Here is a 24,719-nt window from a genome sequence, read left to right as displayed (position 1 = left end):
TCCCACCGCTCATAAAATCAATACTGTCTCATACAGACAGCCCCTATACAGACAGCGGTCACCTGACATACTTGTAGAAGAACCTGCTTTCCTGCTTCAACTTGAAAGTCTTGGATATACCTCCTCCTCCTCTTGTTCTTTTCTCCTCCACGCTTGAGTCTCTCACCTGAAGGTGTAGTGCAGACCAGTGTTGGTGCTTAAACACCATGCCAGTGCGCACTGGAGCAGAAAAGACACACACACACACGCTCACTCACACACACATACAGAACTCCTGACAGCACGGTGTTGTCAGAACACAAAGCCGTCTTTTCCTTGGGCCCCTTGGGAACCTGAGAGAAATCACAGCCATCTTCAGCCGTCAAACCCCTGTACTGGCCTCTCTCTGTCTCCTGTCTCCATCTTTCTCTGACTCTTTTTCTGCCTCTGTCCTTCTCTGTGTTCTCTGAATCTGTATCTTCTCTGTATCTATCTAATTTTAGATAGATAGATAGATAGATGGTCAGCGGCCATAATGGGTGGGCGGAGACGAGGGACTGGGGAGATGGTACATATAGCCAGAGGGAATGTAGGTAAAAGGAGGGGTAAAGAGGCAGCACACTGGGGGGGGGGCATTGGAGGGCTGGAGAGGAGGAATAGGGGGATGAGGGAGGGGTGTAAAGCTGAGACGTGTCAGAAAAGGGCGCCTGGGCCTCCCTGTGGAATGTGGCCTGTCTGCCTCCCCAGAAAGAACAGAGCAGGAGAGAGGGAAGAGAGAGAGAAGAAAGGGAAGAGGGGGCGAAGACCAGTTCTACCCCATCATCGAGGGGAGAGAGGAGGGAGGGAGGGGGAGGCAAAACAAAGAGCGGAGTTATAGGGCGAGAGGAAGGAGAGGTGGAAAAGTGAGAGTGCAGCGGCGAGTGTATGGCATTTTGCTGAGGTGCCGGGCACGGGTGTAGACATGAAATGATGCATAGCGGAGGAGAAATGTAAGCAGGATAAATCCTAACAAACCTCAAACTCTGTGTGTGTGTGTGTGTGTGTGTGTGTGTGTGGCTGGGTGGAGGGTGCTCTGACGAGAACCAGGTGTCTTCAATTCTTGCCTTTTCTTTACGTCGCTCACCCCCCTTTTTTTTTGCAGATGTGCGTCCACACTTTAAGCACCGTCACTCACCTCTCTCCTCTGTTCTCACCCATTTCTGTCTCATCGTTTTCCCTCGCCATCAATTAATCGCCTCCAGTGTTCCAGCCGCTGCAGTAGTTGCGGCTGGTGATGACGGGAAGAGAAGAGGGGAAAGTAGGAGGGAGAAGAAAGAGAAAGAGATGGTGACAAAAAAGGTGCCGTTTCCTCTCAGGAGTACCACTTGTCGGTCGACTAAACCAACCACTGAGGGTTTTTTCCTCTTTCTCTTTCTCTCTGTCTTTTTCTCTCTCTTGTCCTTAACTCACTCTTACGTGCAAATAGAAAGTGAGAGGCAGATTGAAGCGGTGGTCTCCCTTCCCCAAGGGTTTAAAAGGAACATTGGTTGAGAAAAAGGCAGTCTTAGAAATTGGTTTGGAGCTTCGATCCCCTCTCCCATTTGTCATGTTCTATTTTTTCCTCGGTGCTTTCCTTTTTCCTCACATGCACAAGCATATACTGACAGTCTTGTTTCTCTCCCTCTCTCGTACACACACACACACACACACACACAGTTATACACTTGCACCGAGCTGATGTGAGTTAATGAAGGGTGTAATTAAGGAGCCACAGTGATGACTGGAGATCAGGGGGAGCCGATACAGATCTCAGATATACACAAACACTGATGATAGATAGCTGTTTTGTGTGCATGCACATGTGCAAGAGTGCGCATTTGGATTTGATGCCGAGAGTGCTTTGCGGACAGATGTATGAAATCGGTGTGTGTGTTAACAGACGCTGAGAGATGCTGGATGATTCAGATAACATATGGCTTCCTGTTAGATTGGCTAGACTGAGTAATTATGGTCTGTATAGATGGAGGTGGGGTGGTTTTTGAGACATATGTGATTCTGCAGCTCTGGCTGCGAGGCCTTTGCTAAATTATGGGAGGTGAATGTTGGTCACTCGGACAGTTATGTCCTGTTTGACCTCCAGCTCTCCACTAGAGTTCACTTTCAGGTCAGGAGTGCAGAGGAGACGAAGGTGAAGGGGTGGCTGTAGGAGAGGAGGAGACATTTTCAGACACATTTTGTGGTTTGTTAGCGCAGTGGGATTTAATTTAATTACATAATGCTTGAGTTTTATGCATCCGCATGACAGGTTGTATCCCATTTGTGTCCGTGTGTCATTTTCCTGTCTGTCTGTCTGTCTGTGTGTGTGTCTGCATGTGTAACCCGTGTGTGTGAGTGCATGTGTCCGTCTGTCATGTGTGCGGGCCAGTAAATCAGTCCCAGGCCTTGCTCTGAGTGCTGTCACCTCCTAAAAGCTTTCCCTAGGTCTGGGCTGGCCTTCCTCTTTATGTTTGAGGTCAGTGTAGTTCACAGGTCACCAAAGGTCATGCTGAGACAGAGGAGGGGCAAGTTGGGTTGCCTAGCATCACAGAACACCCACTGCTGTTACCGCGGCGATACAAAGAGACCTATAGAACCCCAACTTCCTCTAAGATTCTTAAAAGCACCAGCAGCTCTCTTTATCTGTCCTCTTTGACTTTTACTTGCCTTTTTTCTTGCCTTGTCAGTCTTTCTATATATGAATCTGCTTGTATTGATACACTCATGATGCCACAAACACACCTGCACATACAAATCTCATGATCAGTAATGTGTTTCACATGACTCCCCTTCCTCATATTCGTCATTCAGTGATTTCTTTCTCACATTGAGTCCTAATTCTGAGATGCTGAGATGTTGTATTTATGAGCGGCCATAAATTTTTTTTTTTTTACTGCTTTTTCCAGCCAGGCCATTGAGTGTTGGAGAATCCAGTGAGTGAGAGTTGGAGAGTAGATTTTTGTTCTCACTATTGATGTCCTTTCAAATCCTTTCCCTTTGTATGTCTCCACTCTATGACCTCCATATACAGTTTCATACTCCGCAATGTTCCAGCAGCACAATAGATATGTTATGATTTTCACACTGAGTAGACTGAAAATGTAAAATCTAGCTATCAATAAGGTTTACTGTCATAGTTGTTCCACAGAGGAATACTACAAGGCTGCAAGTCTTGTGGATAAAGCATAGACGGACAGTAGACATGGTCCACCAGGCTAAATCAGCCAGCATGGACACAGTCACGGTTGGTTGACCCAACCAGCCAAGAGGCTCAGAGACAAGAATAGACAGATACCAACAGAAGAAGAAGGATGTGTGTGTGTGTGTGTGTGTGTCTGTCCTGTCTCTGTTGTGGAGACTGAGTTATACACACACATCCCCAGGCACCTGAAAGGGTTAGGCTGGGTTTGGTTGCCATGGGAGTGTTTGGAAGCACTTATACTGTGTAGGCCTGGCTGTGCTGTCAGGTAAATAACACACACATGTACACACACACACATACACACACACGAGTCGGGACGAACACTCTTCATGGAGAAGTTTCTGAGGGTGAAAAAGTCAATTGTTGACTCACACTCTTCAGAAGGTATTGCCATGGTGACCGAAGCCTTTTTAAGAGGTCAAAGGTCAGCGAGCAAAGCTGCATGACCTCATTACTATTACTGGTCAGTGACACTGGGATGTGACTCTGTGTGTGCGTGTGTGGGTTCCTGTTCACATGGTTCACCGTCTACGGCTTTTTCTGTCAAAAAGCAACGACCATAATAGGTTTTAATTGACAGCTTCTCAGATGCACAGTTTCATAGTTCATTTGGGGTGAGGTGCTCAAACAAGAGAGCGTTAGTTTACAACCCCACACACACATAGTTCACGCAAAAGCTTCATATCTTTGTCCTTGTCTCCTCTCTTTTCTTGAAGTCCTTACTTCTTCATTCCCTCACTCTGTACTCACAGAAAGAAATGGACACCGAGAGGGGAACGAGAAAAGGTAAAGAGTAAAGACAAAATGTGCAACGCTTACAAGGCTGCTAGGCAAGTAGTTACCCTGGAAACAGTCGAGAGCCCGGGATGCACACAATGAACACACACATATACACACCACACACACAATAGCTGCAGAGGCCTAAAGTGTTGCTAATTAGCTAGTCTGTGCTGGTTCTTTGTGTGAGCCATTTTAAAAGAGAGATTAGAGTCAACAGGGAGGAGGAGAGGAATGTAGCTCTTCTCTCTCTCTTTCTTTCGTTTGCTTTCTTCTCGAGCACTGGGACTCTGCGTGACAGCCTTTTTCCACCTGATTGACAGAATGCATTTGTTGTCTTGTTAGTAAAAAGTTCCAAAACTCAAAACATATGAAACAAAAATTAAGTATAATAAAACTTGTTTTGAAAAAACATGATATCAGCAAATGACAAATGAGTTTTTCTTGCTGGCTTCCACCCAAATACCCTAACATAATAATATGAAAAGTTAATTAGAAGTTTCTTCTCTGTTGTCTCAACTTATTTAAAACTAAGATGCTAAAAATGCTGCTCTAAAATTAAGCTCATTCAAGGACAGCTTTCTTAATGGAAAAAAAAAAATCAGTTTTCATATGACATTTTACTCACCATTTTCATTGCTTTATAATTAGTACCAGAAAGGTTAACTTTCATTTAAATTCTATTATATGAACTAAGTACTGGACAACGTGACAATGAAGGGGAAAAACTGTGCATGACTGTATTAAGTACAGTAGCTCAAAGCTAAACCAGGCATTAGCGCTGCAAAACCTCTCGCCATAATAAAGTTTGGGTATTAATGTGTTTATCTCTATTTGTACTTTCATGTTAATACATATAAACCGGCGACTAAAACCTGTCTGACTGTTCCGGTTGCTTGCTCTTGCTGTCTCAATTTTGTCCCACAGAATCACCATTTTGTCAAATCTCCAAACAAAATTTAGAAAAGTCAGCCAAATCAACAAAAGCAAAACCTTGTCAAAAAAAAGAAAAGCTTTACAAGAATAGAAAAAGAAAAGAAAATTACTGGGCTTTAGGTTATTTTGAATTGAAAAAAGTACCCGTTCACATCTGGATGGATTGACTGTAGCACACGTACACAAACACTTCCCCATTTTCCTTTTATAGAACACACCCCAGCCCTTCTCATTTGAGGAAGTTAAAGATTTTGTGCTTGTTTAGAAGTTGAACTTCTTGTACAGCAGCCAGCCTTTGTTGTACGTGCCCACTTCCGGTGTTTGTGTGCGTGTGTGTGTGCATGCATGCATGCATGCGTGTGTGTGTGTGTGTGTGTGTGTGTGTGTGTGTGTGTGTGTGTGTGTGGTACGGGTGGGTGTGAGGGTGTGTCCATCTCCATCTCCACAGCCGCAACCAGGTGTGAAAACCCTCTGAACCAAAAACATGAAAGAGTTTTATTTCCATCGAAGCAGGCAGGCAGACTAATACTTTTGCAGGCCACTGACTAGGAACGTGTTTTTCTGTTTAACCAGTAGGCGTCTTTATGTGTGTATGTGTCTGTGTATGCATGTGCACATGGCAGACAGTCTCTGTTTGTGTATGTATGTGTTTTCCCTCTGTCTCCTGAGCTGGGTCTTGGCAGTGTCTTGCATGTGTTATTAGTTTGATTTTTTTTTTTTTTTTTTTTTGGTTATTAATAATAACAGTTAAACGGTTTCCATATGTGAGGCCTGGTTGCCAGGCTAGTGCTATCCTCATCATGGGCTGGCCTCGCGCAGTCTCCCCTCTCAGGAGCTGCTCTTGTTGGGCAGGAGAAGCAGCTTAAACTCTGGAGGTCATCCAACTAAGACCCAGCACCTAAGTGGCCTTGTCTTCCCAGGAGCATGACCAAACTACTTAACTGTCCTACCTTATCCGAGATGAGGGCTAAATATTACAAGGTACACTGTGTGTGTCTGTGGGTGTGCTTTCCGCTGTGGGCTGGGTCTGTCTGGAGTGAGACCTTCCTCTCTTGCCAAACGAGCTGTGTTGAAAACCGCAGGGAAACTGCATATGTGTATATAATGTATGACGTGTATTTGTGTGTGTGTGTGTGTGTGTGTGTGTGTGTGTGTGTCTGTGTGTGAGGAAACTGCTGTAGAGCTATTTGCCATCAATTAGCTGCCTGGACTGAGATGAGGCCTACAGTACAGAGGGAGCTGCTTTTATATTCTGAGGAAGGGAGTTCCTCTCCTAATTGTCTATCTCTCGATGCCCTTTTCACTTCATAGAGAAAAGCTGACATCTCCTAAGGAAGATTTTTTTCCTCTGTGTGTGTGTGTGTGTGCGCGTTGAAGATGTGTGTGCGTGATGATGAATTGTGCCATGATATAGAGCAGTCCTGGGTATTCAGTCAGCTCCTTTTTATGGCCGTGCATATACCCCTGTGAATCAATAGAAACATTAGATGAGTGTAGGGACGTAGTTGAAGGGGAGAGGTTTTCTCGTTTCACAAAACAGTTTTGAACTGAAGAGAACCATCTGGAAAACGGCAGGGTCCCCGGAGTTTAGAACAGGTCCCTTTTGTGAAAAATAGGATGTGAAAAAAAAAATCTAAAATCAGCCAGGGTTTTCAAACATTACGGCATATTTTGAAGTTCTTTTGGAGTTTGTGAGTTTTTATTGCGTTGGCTCTTGAACGCGGTCTTTCCTCTCTTTAATGGTCAGTCTGGGCCCAGAGAAGCTTGCTTCAGCCGTTTTAAAACCTCAGCTCTCGAACGGTGCCTTTATATTGCGGAAACATTACATTAAATAGCTGAACGGGATTGCGGCTGGCTGGTATTTCTGAAGGTGTCCCAGATAGTTTCAGCTTGACGGCGGCCTAAACAGATTGAGGTATTCAGTGCCGCGCAAGCTCAGTTATATTGGTGGACAACTGGTTTGAAGTCCACGTTGCTATGAGCAAAAACAAATGGCAGGAAAGCTGGTGAAGGGAGGCCGGAAAGACCTGATTAATACCAGAAAAAGAGAAGGCGTACATGAGGAAGAGTTGAGAGGAAAGGGGCGAAGTCTTGGCAGAGAATAGTTTATTTGTAACCCACCATGAAATTGGGCGGCTTTAGCAGGCTTTGCTTCAGGCTGCCCCTTACCCCTATATGTTTACCCCCGGGAAACCCCTGATCTGCCCTAAATATATGTACCACTCCATCCTTACCCATGTGATCTATAGGAAAATTGCATCAAATTTTAAAGGCTTACAATGTTTTCTTTTGTTTTTTTGTTTTTATTTTTGACAAATGACCTCTTCCAGTGTTGTATCTACCATAAACAAATTAAGACATGATTGACAGTTAGCCTAAACATTTTCTCACAGTATTTCCACAACAGTATTATGTATTTATGGATTAAAGAATTATGTATTTAAGAACACAATTTCTTATTTTGTACAGACAAAAAAAAAAGTTTTTGGTACCTGCTCAGCAGACCGCTCTCCTTTCTCCTTTTCATGCCACAAAGCAACTTCCCAAACATAATCCTGCAAATTTCCCATTAAATTTAACATCTGCAGGAAAATATGAGCATCAGTGAAATCAGCTGCTGCAGTTTTTGGTTGGAATGAAAACGCTGGCTTTGATGGTTCATGGTTAACAGCTACAACAAGTTATGAGACTGTCAGTTTTTTCAGCTATTTACAGTTACTACACAAAACAGTGTAAGGTAGATTTTGATAAAGAAAAAGCTACATGCTACAAACCATCCCTTAAGTAGTTCCGTGCTAATCCTAAATGTGGCATTTACCTTTAGCTACCTATTCCATTCCCACAGCTGCTGCCACAGTAGTGGGTGTTTGTTTGACAGTCAAGGGACGGCGAGGGTCCCCTCATAAGGCCAACAGCTGCATTCATGGGGCTTGGTTTCCACTGGTAGGCCTGGACAGTCTATTTTAGGCCTCCGTCTAACCCATATCTGCTCTCAGAATTTATTGTGGTGAATAAGGGTATGGGTAACAGATTTCTAGAGAGGAGAGGGGAGGGGGGGGACAGGGCACAAGAAAGACAGAATACTTGGAGAGATGCCAGCCAAACTTTTGTGAGTTATACATTATATGGAGAGTGATCTGGGAAAGCACTCTTGTCTTTTGTGGTGACTGACAGTGATGCATTTGATACGTGAGATTCCACTGCGGGTGTAACCAAGCCCTTCACTCATAAATGCCCCAAAGTCATACAGCAACCACACTGTCACCTTTTCAGTAATCTGACTTTGTGCACAGTGTGCGTGGGTGTAAATACTGGGCCAGCCACTGAAGGCAGGTGAGCTAGTACGGTACGGTGTATGATCATCCTTTTAACAAATTTACATGCTTTGTAGATTGTGTTACATCTGTTCAGTCTTGTTTCATCTTCGTCTCTGATCATGATTCCTCCTGAGTATCCAGAGAAGGAGGGGAGGGGTTTATTGGAGTTTCAAGGTATTTTTTTTTTTGGAGCCAAAGTGAGGAGGCGCAGTGCACATGGATATGAGGGATCACCGAGGTGACCCATGAGGATGGCAGCATCGATGCAGCTTTAGCTTGGCTTTCAGCTTCAATGACAGCACTCCAGAAAGGAGATAGAGAGAAAGAGGGAAGTAAGTGTAAAAAAAAAAAAAGAAAAAAGAAGATCCACCGCTCCTTTCTGAACCTGGTCTCTCCCACTGATCCAAAATCAGAGAGCGTGCAGGCCTGAAGAGAAGCAGCAGGGTGTGACAAGCTCTTTTCTACATCTTCACCTTATATCTCTCTACCCGTCTCTCCATCTATCGTTCTCTCAAGAGGAAGAAAAGGGATAGAGGAATGGAGGAGAGGCGCATTACAAGCCTCTCTTCCCAGGCTGCTGAGCTAGTAAGGCAGACAGGGGATACTTGTTTGGCACAGTAGAGATCTGAAACATCTGAATCACTTGCTTAGTCTAGCCTGGTTTAGCTCTGTCGTGGACAGATGAAAACATGAGCCTCTCACTCACCATTACTTGTGCTCCTTTCTTTCTTTCTTTTTTGCACTCTCTTCTTCTTGGTCTAAGAGCGAAGAAATCTGATACCACCTGCCTCCCCCTTGCCCTTCCTAACTCCCTACCCTCCTCCTCCTCCTCCCTCTCCCCCAAGGACAGCCCACTGTCTGCCCCGGGGGCTGTTTATCTACGGGGGGGAGGTGAGGAGGAGAGGGTAGAAGGGGGACGGGTTTGTTTCGTTTCGGCCGTCAACAATGGACCTCAGTCAGTGCTGACGGATTACTCCAACATATGGTACCCACCTGTCTCTCTCTCTCTCTCTCTCTCTCCCTCTGTCTAACCCCCCCTCCTCCCCTTCCCCCTCCCTCTGTTTAGATTTCTTTGCTTATTCCTGCGTTCTCTCTCCCTGTCTCACCCAAACACACTGGGCGGATTAGAGGCCAGATTCATCACACACACAGACCTGTTTGCTTTAGCAACCTGAGCCAGGCACAGGCACACACACACACACACACACACACACACACACACACACACACACACACACACACACACACACACACACACACACACACACACACACACACACACACACTATCTATCTAAAGAGCACTGGCCTTGTTACATGTTGGTTGTTACATTTTTGTTCTTCAAAAATGAGATTCAACTCGTAACTTGACAGCCATGTTAGGTGTGCATGTACACACACACTCATATACTCACCGTAAGATCATAATACACACGCAGCAAAATTAAATTTCTGTCCATTTTTTTCTAATGGCTTCTCTAACTGCACCATCAACCACCCCCTCCTTTCAAAGAAACATAGTTGTCAGCCATTTTTTGGGAATCTGTTAAGGAGAGAAACTAGCATTTACTGTGTGTGTGTGTGTATCTGTGTGTGTGTGTGTATCTGTGTGTGTGTGCGTGCGTGCGTGTGTGTGCGTGCGTGTGTGTGCGTGCGTGTGTGTGCGTGTGTTTGTGTGTGTGCGTGCGTGCGTGTGTGTGTGTGTGTGTGTGTGACCCTGCTGAATTAAAAAATGCACTGTTATTAAAGGCTGTGTCAGAGGCGATGATTTACAGAGGGGAGCGATGACAAGTCAGAAGAACTCACACACTGAACTGACACACACACTCACACACACACACACACACACTCACACTCACACTGTGCTCTCAGGCCTCCAAGCTGAGCAGTGACCTCCTCACCCCTCCTTCCCCTTCCTCCTCCTCCTCCCTCCCTCTCTCACTCTAATAAAACCTGTCTGACACCACTGATGTGTGTATACGTGTGTGTGTGCGTACTTGTGTGTGTGCTCCGCGGCAGCACAAAGACTCTGTTGTTGGGCCTCCCTCTTAGGCCTCCCTCATATTTTCTTTAAAGGTGCAGTGCGCCCCCAAGAATGCCACAGGGGGAGCGGGGAGTTGGGGTTAGGGGAGTCTAGGTGGAGCTGGTGTGTGTGTGTGTAGGTGGGTGAGTGTGGAGGGGATGAGATGGGGGGGGGGGCATTCTTTACAATGCTACAGCTCACCCAGGTCACAGAGAGAAAAAAGCAAGGAGTGAATGTGAAGAGGAGAAATGAAAGAGAAGGGTCAAAGAAGAGGAGTGCTTCTTGACAAAGTAGATATGAGAGAGTTTGGCTCTGGTTGCTGGTGGCTCCTGAGAGTGTGTGTGTGTGTGTGTGTGTGTGTGAGAGAGAGAGAGAGAGAGAGAGAGAGAGAGAGAGAGAGAGAGAGAGAGAGAGAGAGAGAGAGAGAGATTCTGGACCAAACCTATAATAAATATCCATAAAATAAAACCATGGATTTAGTGAAATCAAGCTTCTGTGTTTAGAGCAGTGTGGTAACATCCCTCCATTTACTTGTAGACAGGTTAGTATGGGCTGAATAATACAAAGCACTTGTGAACTATGACTAGGAGGTGAGGGAGATTAATGTGTTTCCTTCGCTGAGTCCATTATTTTCTATACTGAAACACCTCAGTGTGTAGTGTCTCTCTTGCATCTTGGTTCTTGCCAAAGGATAAAAATAAGGCTGTTTAAATTTTCAGCCACTGTATAAGGTTTGTAGTTACCTTGATATGGTTAGTGTCAGATCTGTTCATGTGATCTGTTGATGTGAACGGTGGTGCGACTGTTGACTTGTGCTGTGTTTGAACCGTCCCAGGTCTGGGCGATGATAACTTAATATTATCGTTCACTGATTTTCAGCAGAAACACGTCCCGATGAAACGATCATATTGTATTCAAGTTTTACAAAAATCTGTGGTTCAAATTAATGAGTATTGTAATTAAAAGACAAATTAGAAAACAAGGTTTAGAATAGAAAGAAGAGCATTGTGTGGTATTATATAACATTGGGACACAATTCACTGTATTGAATACCCCCCCCCCCCCCCCCGCCCCCCGCCCCCCCTCCCAAAAAACTTTTTCTACTGATAGCAGAAAATACTTTTATTAATATTTCCCAGTCCTCAGCTGATCCAATTTTAATGGACACCTGCCAGCCAGTACTAAACAGGTTTTTCCTGTGGTTAGGGGATAAAACTTTAACATAACAGCTTTACAATAGGTGATTTCAATAATGTTGCCTCTTAGCTCGGTGGCATGTTTGAATAAACCTACAATCCACAATGCAGACATTGTTTAAATATCTAGAGAATCACATACTTGGTTTGTAGTTCTTGTCTCTCCCACATATACACACATCTATGAATACAGGCATAGGAGAGGAGACAGGCATCACCTCTGCTTGGTTGTACCGTTTATGAAAGCCATAAATGGCTCTTTAATATAGTGGTAATCAGGGTGGTAATTTGGGTGGAATTGTCCCTTATTGTTGCCAGACATGCCTCCCCAACTCCTGCCAACACACACACACACACACACCCACACACCCACATACACACAGACAAACACACACTCTCACTCTTGGGCAGACAGGGTGTTCAAGGAGTAATTCACACCACATGCCAACAAACTGGGCGGTTGTGTTTTTTTGGTGTTTCTGTGTGTGTGTGTGTGTGTGTATGTCTGTTCCTGCTTTAATGCTGAGGTCAAACCAGTAAATGGGAGGGGGTTCCCAAGATTTTTGTTAAAGTGTTAAAATACGTGCGCATGTGTGTGTGTGTTTGTATAGGCCCATCCACCGCCACGTCCGTGAGTGTGTGTTTTAATTGCGGTCTCAGCAAAAGTAGCAAGTGTGCTCGATACAGATGGTTTTCATCACTCTGACTGCACAGAGAACTTCTCTCTTTCTGTCTCCCTGTAATCTCTCCTCTCTGTTTTTGTAATTAAACATTACTAAATGTACCCAAGCTTCTGATTTGACAAATCATTAAATACGTGACAGTATACAGTAAGTGGGTGCTGCACTTTTTCACAGTGTTACAATTTTCTGTGGTTGTGAAACGATGCACAACTACAAAAAAAAAGCTGATTTTTCGTGCTTCGTGGTTGAGTAAGAGCTTCCATGGTAAAGAACATCCCTTATTCTGGCCGTTAATTTGCGGTGTGCACATCCGCATGCGCGCGCACACACACACAGACTTTCATAAATCAATATTTACTAAGGAACCTTTCCCCTTTTGAGTCAGAGGAAGCAAATGTGCATCCTGCTGTCTCTCCTCTCAAACCCTCTGTCATGAGCTTGTGTGTGTGTGTGTGTGTGTGTGTGTGTGTGTGTGTGTGTGTGCGTGCGTGCGTGCGTGCGTGTTTGTGTGAGTATGTGCTTACAGTAAGTGCGAGGCAGCTCATGTGTTTTGACATGGGTGTTTTCTTGTTTTGTTTTCGGAGCCTTTCAGACATTCCAACAGAAATGCCCGTTCCTCGGGGACGGATTTGTCTTGATGACAGAAAGCTTGAGTCTTTAATACTGCAACAAGCAACACAGCAAAGAATAGAGGGAAATATTATGAACAGTGAAAAACATTTGCAGAGTTTATAATACTATTAAGGGTGAGGAGGAAGGTAGATGTGAGGATGGACGGTGGGAGGGATGGCTGAGGTAACAGTGTCGAAAGGATGAATCGGCAACACTCAAGGGCAAAGTGAACGAATGAAGACAGAGAGCAAGAGAGCGATGGTGTCACTGGTTTGAATAGACGGCACTGGAGGGCAGAAAGGGGAGAAATAGGAAGAGGTGGGTGGTGGTTAGTCACAGCTCTTTAGGGCACATCAGGGCAAATGGTTCCTTACATCACTCTGACACATGCAAATACAGAGCAACTGACACACATGAAGATATGCTGACACACTTTTGCCTCAGAGGATGTGGAAAACCTACTTTGCACCTTCCTCTGAAAAGGGAGGAGGCGGACGAGGAGGAAGAGGAGGAGGAGAGTTGTGGAAGAGAGAGTGAAACAGATGGGAGAGCGAAGAAACAAAGAATGGAAAGAGGAGATGGTCCGAGTTTGGAGTTAAAGGTTTTGAATGAGTTGGGATGAACTCAGTCACATACACACACACACACACACACACACACACACAAAGTGCAGATGCACATACTTGAGCGTACTGTGTGCGTGCCAGGTGGACATCTCAGGTTGAGGAAATCAGACCTGACAGCTTGGCAAAAAGCAGAAGGTTTAGAGAGTGGCCAATATGAGAGACTGTTTTTGTGTTTGTCTTTTATCTAAATTGAAAAAGTTTGATTTATGTGTGTCTGTGTGTTATTTGAATCTGAACATACACACGTGGACTTTTAAAAAAAATGTAAAAGTAAAGCGTAACTTTAGAAGGTGTGTGACTTTTAAGTGTGTTGTTAATAAATATACATATTCCACTGTATGAACATATGTGCATGATGAATATCTAATCATCTCTATTTCTCTCTTGTAGGCGCTTCAGGCAGCCAGACAGTTCCTCCTCCAGCAGGCCTCTGGACTCAACTCCCCTGGCAGCAACGAGGTCAAACAGAGCCCTGTGCAGGTCAGAGCACACAGATGCACACACACACACACACATACACGCACAGATACACAGCCCAACTGCTGCATTGTCATAATCTGTATATCATTAAGCCCCTGGCTGCTGCAGCTTTGCCTTCACCAACCTGCCACGTCAACTACACTCTGTGATATACTTTTCGCTCCCTTTCCCTCCTTCTGTCTGTGTCTCTCTCTCTTTCCTTGAGTGCATGTGTGTGTCATTGTTAGTGTGTCTGTAAGTGCGTGTGTGAATGAGGTCTTTGTAGTGATTGGGTAGCGAGCTGTTTTCAGAGCTGAATTCCACAGTAAGCAGAGAGAGTGGGGTTAGCTGGAGTGCAGGATCCCCACTGAAAGACACTTGAGGAGGCACACACACAGACACACACACACACACACACACACACACAGACAGCATGCCCACATTATTACTATCAGTGTATGTTGATAAAAATCACACATGACATTACCTCTGGCAGTTCTTTACAATTATGTGATGTGCGGAGTGCATGCACGAGTTTGATTTGTAGCTGTGTCTCATATCAATAAAGTGGGGCCATGGGTCTACTAGAGCAGCAAGTAGTCTGGCTGTTGCTGTGTTCTTCTCAATAACATGCCACATGAGAAACAGACAGCTGGGCCATTGCAATATGGGAAATGAAGAAAGAGATGGAAGAAAGAGAAAGACGGATGTGAGTCATATGCAAAGATAAGGTCATATCTCATCTGCGGTGTCTGAAGCCAGGAAGGTGCTTTTGGGAAAATTTGGAAACTTTTCGCTTGTAAAGGTAGTAGTACTGTGAAGGACGTGTAGGTAGAAGGCAATTATTTGTAGCTTTGTCTTAGAGGGATATGCTGCAGATGACACCTGCAAATAATGAAACATAAAATTCATGCTTCATAGAGGACTTTTCATTTGTTCTCATAAATATTTGGTTTTGGGTCATGTTTTTCCTGGAAAAACCCTCTGGTGCACAAAAAAAATACCTTTTATATTTCCGGCAGTAGCAAGCAGGATTTCTTTGGAATAAACAGAGGAAGAGCTAGGTGTTTACCACGAACAGCAGTGGCCTCCATGACAAAGCTAAAAAAAAAAAAAAATAGCTCATATGAAATGTAGATGGTGGAAGGTCTGATAGAAGAAAAAAATTTGCATGTTCAGCCTCACAGTTTAATTGCCAAGTGACCTCTGGGAAGTATAAAAATGCCACAGAATTAATGACTGCTTATTAGAGAAGATGTCAAAAATGAAATAAAATTTTAAAAAAGGGGATCTTGCGGATTACACTTTAATCAAAACCTGAATTGGAATAAGAATCACTTTGTTTACTTTGGATAGAAACTGGCAGGTGTAGAAATTACATGCAGACTTTGAGGGCGTAAGAGAATAAAATACATGTTACAATACTCTAAAGATTAAAATTGTATTTGTACTTTAAATCATCAAAAAACGGTGCATACATGGCCTAAATTGATATCCATCGGTTCAGCCTTTCACTCAAACTCTGACCTACAGTAATGTCACCGCTATCTCTGGATTTCACCTCCTATACCACGTTCAGACCAACACACGTGGTATAAATCGGCCTAGACAGTTGATCCAGATGGGTCAGTGTGTGTCATCACACCCTCACCCTGACCTGGGTCAGATGCTTGTTGGTCACTATTCTGCTTTGGGAGTATAATTACATGTTACAGATGTTTAAACATTTTTCACTTCTTGACTCATCAAAAAAATAAAAAGAGAGAGAAGGCCAACATGTTGGGGAAGTGAAACTAAAAGTTAACATGTAATGTATATCTGTTGTTGAGCATGGATATGTAAAGAACTCCAGTCCAGCCTCTATGAATGTTGGCAGGGGATTAACCTGTGACAGCAGTCTCACATGAATGGGGTCAAACGCAGGTCGAACGCACACTTAGTTGACCCACCTCATACGCACATCTCTTATATAAAAGAAGTATTACCTTCCACTGCCTTCTCTCTCCCTCTCTCTTGAACCCACACACACACACACATGCTGGCACACATACACATCACTCTACCCCTCCTCTACTCTCTCCCTCTCTGGCTTGTTTGTCTTGTTTGTTGGTGCCTGGCCTGGCTACCCTCGCTGTACTCTCCAGGGCATCCACGCTACATCTCTGTTGTCTGAGCTGTCAGCTCACATGGCCCCACACACCCTGCCAACACACACACACACACACTTTTGTGTGTGTGTGTGTGTGTGTGTGTGTGTGTGTGTGTGTGTGTGTGTGTGTGTGTGTGTGTGTGTGTGTGTGTGTGTGTTTGTGCTTGCATCCTCACAGTCAGAAACACAAGCACCAAAAGCACAAAGTGTAGCCCAGTTGTTGTTTGTGTGCCTGTGTGTAACAGCAGCAGCAGTAGCTGTTTACTAGACTTCACAACAAACCTGGCTACTAAGGTGGCACATAGAAATTTCTTAAGTACTATAATTTCCAGCTTTACGATCATTTTGAAATCGTGGAAATTGCACTCAGTCACTGTAATTGAAGCAATCATCTGTCGTGCCATGGGGAGGGTGAGTGAGCTATGGAGTGAGTGAAGCCAGACATTTAATCTGGTCATTTCTAAAGGTGGCAGTAAGCGACTGTACAGTGACACAGTGGCTCACATCAGGCACAAAATGGCCGTCCTCAGGTTGGTTCCTGCTGGGCTGCTCTCACACATGCAAATGAGCCTCAGCCAATAATGAGATCTTTAGGAGCTCGATAATTAGATTTTTCCCTTCTCTCTGAGGGAGAACGACAGAGGCAGACAGGGAGCGCGGGAAGACTTCTTTTCGTGTCTTGACTTCTCTAGAGAAGCCTTGGTCTGCGCTGACAACCCCCTCCCACACACACACACTTCTCCTCCTGCCACCCTCACCTCACCCCTCATGGTCCCCCACCCCTTCCCCATCATATTTCTCCTCTTTTCTTTATTTATAATAGAGGGGAGGATCTGAGTGGAGAGAAAAAGAAACTCTGAGATTATATCTGCTTTTTGATTGGTTGTTCAGAGATGGTCTCCGTGTTTGGCTGGCTGTGCGAGATGGTATCAATCCACTTTGTGTGCATGTGTGTGTCACACACTGTCATGTGTCACATTCAGGAGAAACTCGACAAAAGCTCAAGTCTCTAGACAGGCAATTGCAGAAAAATTGGTTGTGCGCAACTAAATTGCAGCCACTGAAAATCACAATACTATTTATTTTATTTTCAAGTGATTATTTAGGAGGTAGATGATTCGAGGTCAAAGAGGTGTTTTAATTTGACATTAGAAACAAGCGCATCATTTTACACAGATACTTAATAATGTTGGTAGATAATGCTAACAGTTAAAATGACAGTTAAATGAAATTGAGAAAATTGACATTATGAATAGATATGTTTCAGAAATTGTTATAGTTATGGACAAAATTAGGGATTAGTAATAAAGAGATGCAAAATCATGCACAACCACATGATCACAGGTTTGATTCCTATACTGGCTTTGAAAGTCTATAGAGTGCAATGCTCTTATTAAGCAGCTGTTGCTAACATGCCCTTAAGCAAGGCATGTAGAAGTATGTGTGTGAATTAGCTGTGGGCATCATGGACAAAGAGCTTCCAAGCTCAGTCAGTCTTTCCTGAACACGTATAAGTGAAAATTCCTTTGCAAGAGACTTCAAAGATATCCTTACCCTCCGCAGTATTTGGATAATTTCACACTTTAGGTGTGTATTTATAGTCGGTATTGGACATAATTGGCCACAGTTACCTTAATTGGTGATGGCATGAATGTAACCGAGAGAACTGGCGGGCACACAGTTGGCAGAGCGAGTGGCAAATGGCGGATTACCCAGCATGATGCGTAGCATGCCTCCATGACCTGCCACACGTTCTCTACAATGGACACACTTGGCACGCACACTAGGTGGGCACAAGCAGACACATATACACCCACTTGGCAGACACACACGCCCGGCACACTTAACACACTGCCACTTGGCATGCACACATACAGATTAACGCACGTGCTTGGCTGTGGCCCATACGTATGTAATTGAATAGCGCGGTGTCCTGTTTTCATGTATTATTGAGGAGCTCGTTTAATTAGGAAAAAAATGAAAAGACTCATTAGAGATATGTTAATTAGCTTGGCTCTCTGCTCTCTGGAGAGGCCTGGCACCAGCACAGTGGGATGGAGAAAGAGAGGGAGCCACGCAGGAAACTGAGTCATGTCAGTCTGGAAGCAGAGATTTGGTTTCAGCGAAACTACTTTTAATCAACATTACAGTCATAACTCACAGGTTTTCTAGATGCTGCTAAATTATTTTCTGCCTTTTCGAAGCTGCCTTTTTGAACCACTATGGATTTGCGAAAAACTACTACACATAAAGATTCTGAGGCAAAGTTCAAAGTCTTTTAACTAATCAACAAAACTGTGTGGAAAGATGAGTGTTTAGCCCCCCAGAGTCTGCAGTATTGAAGCGGTTCCTTCTCTCGTTCTCTTTTATTTCCTTTCAAAGTGTTTTTCCCAAAGCACTCCTTTTGTCCACTCAATGAAAGTGCTTAGTTGGCAGTTTCTCTTATTTGATGTGGAGGGAATTGGGGCTGTGTGTGCACGCATATGTGTGTGTAGGTTAGTGTGTTTGTGTGTGTGTGTGTGTGTTGGGTGTAGTATGGGGTCCTGACAGTTTGTGAAGGGTGTATGGGAGGAGGTTGAGCAGCCAGTGGAATGGGTTTGGCTCTGGGCAGAGGGTTGGACAGACAGAAGGGAAGGATGGAGAAGAGAGGTTTGGGTCTGACCACTGAAGTGTGAAACTCTTATTTTGTGATTTGAAACATGAGTGAAATCAGTAATGAAATATGGTCGATAACGGCCTCTCACACTTCCCAATGAAGTGCCCTGCGTCTGTGTGTGTCTGTGTGTGTGTGTGTTTCTGGAAATGTGTTGTCATTTTTATTCTGAAGCACTGGGGCGTTAGATGGAGGGAGGCGGCGAATGGGGGGAGAAGAAAAGGAGGGAGAGACGGAGGAGAAGGGGGAAAGGGAGGAGGAGGAGGATTTTCCACTTGAACTTGCTGGTCTTTCACTGTCCTCTCTGAAGTTTCTTTTTTTTTTCTTTTTTTCATTTGTCTGGCCCCTGTCAGGGAGAGCTGAGTGTTATGCACATCCACATTCATACTGTATGTGTACAAGTGTGCGTCTACGTGGCCAAGTCCCAGCTCTCGGCTGGTAGAGACCCCAATTTACTGTTCTCAGTACTGTTTCCTCTGTGGACTCAGATCAATAGTCTCCATAATTTCATCCATCCTCCAACCGACCTCAAAAAAAAAAAATCACCAGATTTGGCAAAACATGTTTTAAAGCAGCCATTGTTGATATGCTGTAAGTCATATAAACTTTACATGCATCATTATACGTCTGCAGTTCACCAAATAACTAACACAAATGCTGCAGTCATTTAGACACATGGATATACAGTATATAGCTTACACACGTACATTCTTCATAGACACAGACAGAAACATTGCTCAGCAAAAAGATTTGAAGCCTGAGGCGGTAAGATGCCCTGAACATCCCCAACCCCACCTGGCTTCGCTCATCAGTTCCCCCCCAGAGTAATGTGGCCCCTGGCCCTGCTGAAGATTAGCTAGAGGAGGGGTACTCACCACACACAATGGGGCCCTTTTACTTCCAGCGGAGGCCTGGCCCTGAGCTGCAAACAACGCTCTCAGCACAGTAGGCACTCCTTCTTTTTCTCTTTTTCAGTCAAATGCTTTTCTCCTTCATTCCTCTGCTTCTCTCTTTGACCCTCTTGGTCCCCCCTCCCACCTCCTCATCCTCATGCCCTCCTCTCATTTCTCGGCATGATGAGCGCAGACGGGCTGTTTACCTGGAGGGACTGAAAGAGGGAGGGAGCGATAGGGATGATAGCTGGTGAATTAACAAATCCCGAACCAACACACACCATTGATGCCTTTACACACCAAGAAATGGCACAGTGCTGGTTGTATTTCAGCAGTAGGCTCTAATTTACCCCCCCCATCCTGCTGGCAGTTACAGTGGCAGACGAGGGTCATGCTGTTGCCATGTGCGTGAATGAGCAGCGCTTTCTCCGCTGCTGCTCATGTGTTAGACTTCTGCCCCCGTCCAGAGAGAATCTTTACAATAAGCTATGATATTTATTAATGAACACACCAGCAAAAACATAATGGCAAGATATTATGGACTGATTCAAAGACAGAGGCCAGTTTTTATGCACCTTAAACGCCAATGCGTTTGGGACTGGTCAGGAGTCAGCTTAATGAAATATGGACACAAGAAATGTGTGCATGTGTATGTGTGTCTGTGAGTGTCCATCTACAGTATGTGTGTGTGCACGTCTGTCTCTGAGTGTCCCTCTACGTGTGTGTGTGTGTGTGTGTGTGTGTGTGTGTGTGTGAGACAGAGAGGCAGGCGTCCCTTCCAGTGTGAGGTGGTAATGCTCAGTGACAAGGATAAACAGCGCTGTGGTTTGCTCCTACCAGGAGAGCGGGACGAGGAGGAGGAGGAGGACGAGGAGGTGGAGGGGAGGTCTGTGTCAGCCTCTCTCTCTTCCTCCTGCTTTCTCCTTGTCATTTTTTCAATTATCCCTCTCTCCTGCGTGTCCCCATAGACCCAGAGGCAGAGCCCGCATCATTTAGACTGAGAGCCTGTTTAGATTCTGATTATAGCCTCCTTTCTTCTCACACACTGGCATCTCTCTCTCTCACACACACACACACACACAAACTGGCCTCACATTTTTCAGCCACCATGGGGTGAACAACTGTGGCAGTAAATTTATCTGCTTGTGAAGCTCGAGGGAGTGTTCAGCGCTCACTGGCCGTTGCAGTTTGTGTGTTTTTCTGAATTTGTGTCAAAAGGTTACTCCTGAAAAAGGAGTGGACAAAACATTCTTGAGAGCATCTTTGTTTATTTCAAATATGCTAAGTTATGGTGGACAAGTGTATATTAAATTAAAAAAAATGATGAGCTGGTTAAGGGTGCTGTGCTTTGGGTGTATTTTTCCATTCAGAGACCTCAATTAGAAAGAGGGTGAAGGTGTGAAATCCAAAGTTCACTCCTAAATTAGAGATGATGTAGTCATTTAACCAGCCTGGCTTCTATATAAACATGGTGCTGAGCTGCACTGGGCCTATTTCCCCTGGCTGCATGCTGGTTTAATATCAGATAGCCCTCCTTCCTCTCTTCCCGAGGTTTCATCTGAAATGGAAAGTGGGGCTTTCCTCCTCGTTAGAATGAAAAGTCATCAAGGGAGGAGAGGAGAGAGGGATGGAGCCTCATTGAAATGCAAGTTACATCGCCCCCCCCCCCCCCCCCCTTCTCTCTCTCTCTCCACTCCTCTGGGACTCCATGCCTTTCTCCTCCTTCTCCTTCCCATCTTCCTGGTGCTCCCTCGCTCCCTCTCTTCCTTTGTTAATCAGTTAAACTCCCTCTTCAAACATCCCCTCTAATTACTCCTCCACTCTCTGTAAACGACAGGGCTGTCTCTCGCTTTTCCTCTCCTTCCTCCACTCCTCCCTCCTCCGGCTCCCTCTCTCCATGGCAGGGGTTGACCTCTGTCAGCCACCGACCCCTCAGCAGAGTGTGTGTCTGCCCGTGTGTGTGTGTGCGCGCGCATGTGACTGATTCTGGCACAGAAATGATAGGAGTGACATCTATGGTTTTTAAATGTGACTATTATTAGTGGCCAACTTTCACATTTATCAGTCACCTGCTGTACAGGATTTTGTGATTGTTCACTGGCATTTGTGTGTGTGTGTGTGTGTGTGTGTGTGTTTGTGACATCATTGTTGTAGCCATTGCCTCAGGCTCTAGGCCACACTCTCTCTTCCCATAAACCTGCTGTATGACTCTTCACACACATCTCTCTATTTTTCAACCATTATTTCCTTCCTTCCTCCCTCTCTCCCTCCTGTCCTTTCCTTTCTTCCACTGTGTGGATGGTATCTGTCTTACTTGCCCCACCATTCACTCCCCCCCCCCCCCCCCCCCAGCTTCACCTCTCTCCCACTAATCTACCACGCATCTCTCTCTTTTAAATTAACATGCAACATGAAAAAAATGGGACGACAGCGGGAAAAAAAATTAAATGCATTTAATAAATGGCTGACTTCAAATCGCCCGGCTTTTCAGACTCTCCCTATTCACAGTCCAATGAAAGGGGAGAAATCATTCACCGGGAGAGACAAAGCCGAATGAAAATATAATTCCGCATTGTGAGGCGCTTTTGTCCTGGCCCGTCAAATCGCTAATGGCGAGGCTTTTGTTTTGTGGCGGCGCTCTCAGGCTGGCGGTGTCGTATGGCGGTGGCAACGCATGCCCCATAATCACCACGCTTTGTGATATTAGATTATAGGGGCAATTAATGGCGTCAAACCTTAACTACTCAGCATTCAGCCTGCCACACACACACATTCAATCTTAAACACATGCATATGTGCACGTTCATACGCACACATGTACTCCCACATGCACCCACACACATATAGTACAGTATATCAGCACTTGCACACATGCATGCGCATTTGACTCTGACATTAGTGCGTCAGCCAACACACAGAAAGGTGCTATAACTCCAGTAATTATTACGCCTGTGACTTGAAAATGTCAATGGCGGTGTGTATAAAATAGAATGTATGAGTTGTCAGGGAGGAAGAATGGGATGCACAAGAGCAATTAATTACAGCTTTTCATTTGGCAGCTTAGACTGACAAGGCCCGGCGGCGGGGGCAAGCTGGCATGACGCCAAGCGGCACCCATCACCGCCCCCACCTTACTCACAACCCCACCCCAGCAACCCCCGTCCCCTCTGCCTGTTCCTTTACCAACTGCCACAACACCACCCTTCCCCTCAGTCACCCCACTCTGTCTCTGGTTTTTCTTCTTCTTTTTCTCTCTCCTTCACCTCAAACACACACACACACACACCACTCACATGCACTAATTTTCATTCATCTACATACCATAGCTCACCCATAACCTGGCCTAGCCCTCTTTTCTGCTGTCTCTTCGGACCCTCACCGTCACATGTGGCTGGGAGTGTGTTTAGTGAGGGAAGTCTGGTTTGATAAAAGAGTCTAGGGTCACTGACAGACACACATAGAGAAAAAGAGACAGAGAAGGATGCGAGGAAGGAGGCAGGAGGAGGAGACAGAAGCCAGGTGGTAAAGAGTGTGTTAGTATTTATGGACAGTCTTGTTTACAAAGTCAAATCAGCTCTTTACAGATTTAATTTACCAGTGACAGCCCGCCCCGTCCCTTGTTCTCTACCCTCCCTACCTGCCATCCCCTCAGGTGGTGAGTAGATAGACTGCTCTGGAGAGAGCTCCACACACTGGCACTTGTGCAAGCCCACACACACACACACATACACACACACACACAGGCCCACACACAGATGTGCACACACTCACAGTTTGACTGAGAGAGAGAGACGGCTATTTCACCACCGAGTGAATATAGATAAATGGCCAATTTCAGAGGTGATAACTCATCCTTGTATTTCTCAGTAAAGCAGCCATCACTTCTTAACAGACAGGATTATTTGTATTGAGAGGGTAGAATAGTTTATTGATGTGTAGGCAGTGAAAGAAGAGGTAGTCATCCCTTAGCCTGTGAACACAGGCTCTCAGACTGTAGCCCCCCCCCCCCCCCCCAAAAAAAATATCTCAGTGTCTCAAATGCTCTGTGTCCTAATCCCCCTTATTGTTTTCTGAAGCCTTAATTCAGTTAATAAATACAAGTACTTTGTCAGCATGATCATCTGTGGGGTTTTTCTGATACTGTGTCTGCGTTTATGCATGTGCATAAGTGTCTCAGTTTTTGTTTCATGTGCTTATTTTGTCTTTGGTTTTGCAGTGTTTGTAATCAGATTAGCATGTCCACCCATCTCTGTGTACAATGCATGTGCATGAAGAGTGCTTGCACAACACATCTGCAAGAATCACCACATTTCGGTCTCAGTCCTCTCACACTCTCTCGCTCTCTCTGTCTTTGCCTGCCTGCCTGTAGCCATATCTGATGAGATAGACATCTCGTGAGATAGCCACTTTGTTGTTCCTTTCTTCTAGCCTGGCTTGACTGTGTGAAAAGAAAATCGGAGGGAGTCCTAATCATGTGTTTATGGGAGCAGATAAGAATTTATATTTTGTAGGGAGTTTGCATATCTGTCCTTTTATCTCTGCCTGTTGTCACATAAATTGTCTTTTTTTTTCCCACAATGCCAGCTTTGTGTAGGAAAGTGTCAACAGTATGTGTGTGCTTTGCTGTGTCTGTCTGTTTATCTTTGTCTGATGTTGCCAGCTTTTCTGAGCAGTGACTGACAACAGAGAATATGAGACAGCACACCTCTTTTAACTTTACCTGTCTATACCAGCAGACTGTGCAACCTCCATTCAAATTGTTTGTTTTGAGTTGAGCATCCAGTTGCAGGCACAGTCATGCTTAAAGCTCGCTGTGTTGGCTGGGCCTTTTCACACAAAAAGCCTAGCCCACTGGTAGGGTCGTCCTACTTGCATGCTAATATGAAAGTGTGTAAAGAATTTAAAATGTGTGTATGTTCCTGTGCTGTCTTTAGGTGCCTGTGTCCATGGCTATGATGAGTCCACAGATGATCACTCCTCAGCAGATGCAACAGATCTTGTCTCCCCCGCAGCTCCAGGCCCTGCTGCAGCAACAGCAGGCTTTAATGCTACAGCAGGTAATATACACACACATTTACACACACACACATTAACACACACACACTTTGGATGGACCCAGTCCCAGCCTGGCATGTTTAGATGTGTCTGTTTTAGTAGGCGCTGACACACACTGGGCATGATTGTATCTTATTCAGTGCTC

General features: G+C 44.9%; 1 protein-coding gene across 3 annotated transcripts in view; it reads left to right on the top strand.

Moving 5' to 3' along the window:
* foxp4 (forkhead box P4) overlaps positions 1-24,719 on the top strand; it is a 90,139-nt gene that overhangs the window by 37,000 nt on the left and 28,420 nt on the right. For all 3 annotated transcript variants that reach the window (XM_041033642.1, XM_041033641.1, XM_041033643.1), the window contains exons 3-4: positions 13,756-13,845; positions 24,454-24,576. In XM_041033642.1, coding sequence (XP_040889576.1) covers positions 13,756-13,845; positions 24,454-24,576 — 213 coding nt within the window. The remainder of the gene's footprint in view (positions 1-13,755; positions 13,846-24,453; positions 24,577-24,719) is intronic.

This window comes from Toxotes jaculatrix, chromosome 3, assembly GCF_017976425.1.
Source record: "Toxotes jaculatrix isolate fToxJac2 chromosome 3, fToxJac2.pri, whole genome shotgun sequence".
In the NCBI taxonomy this organism is placed as follows: Eukaryota; Metazoa; Chordata; class Actinopteri; family Toxotidae; genus Toxotes; species Toxotes jaculatrix.
The sequence above is the reverse complement of the archived record's forward strand: the minus strand, read 5'-3'. Positions and strand labels throughout refer to the sequence as shown.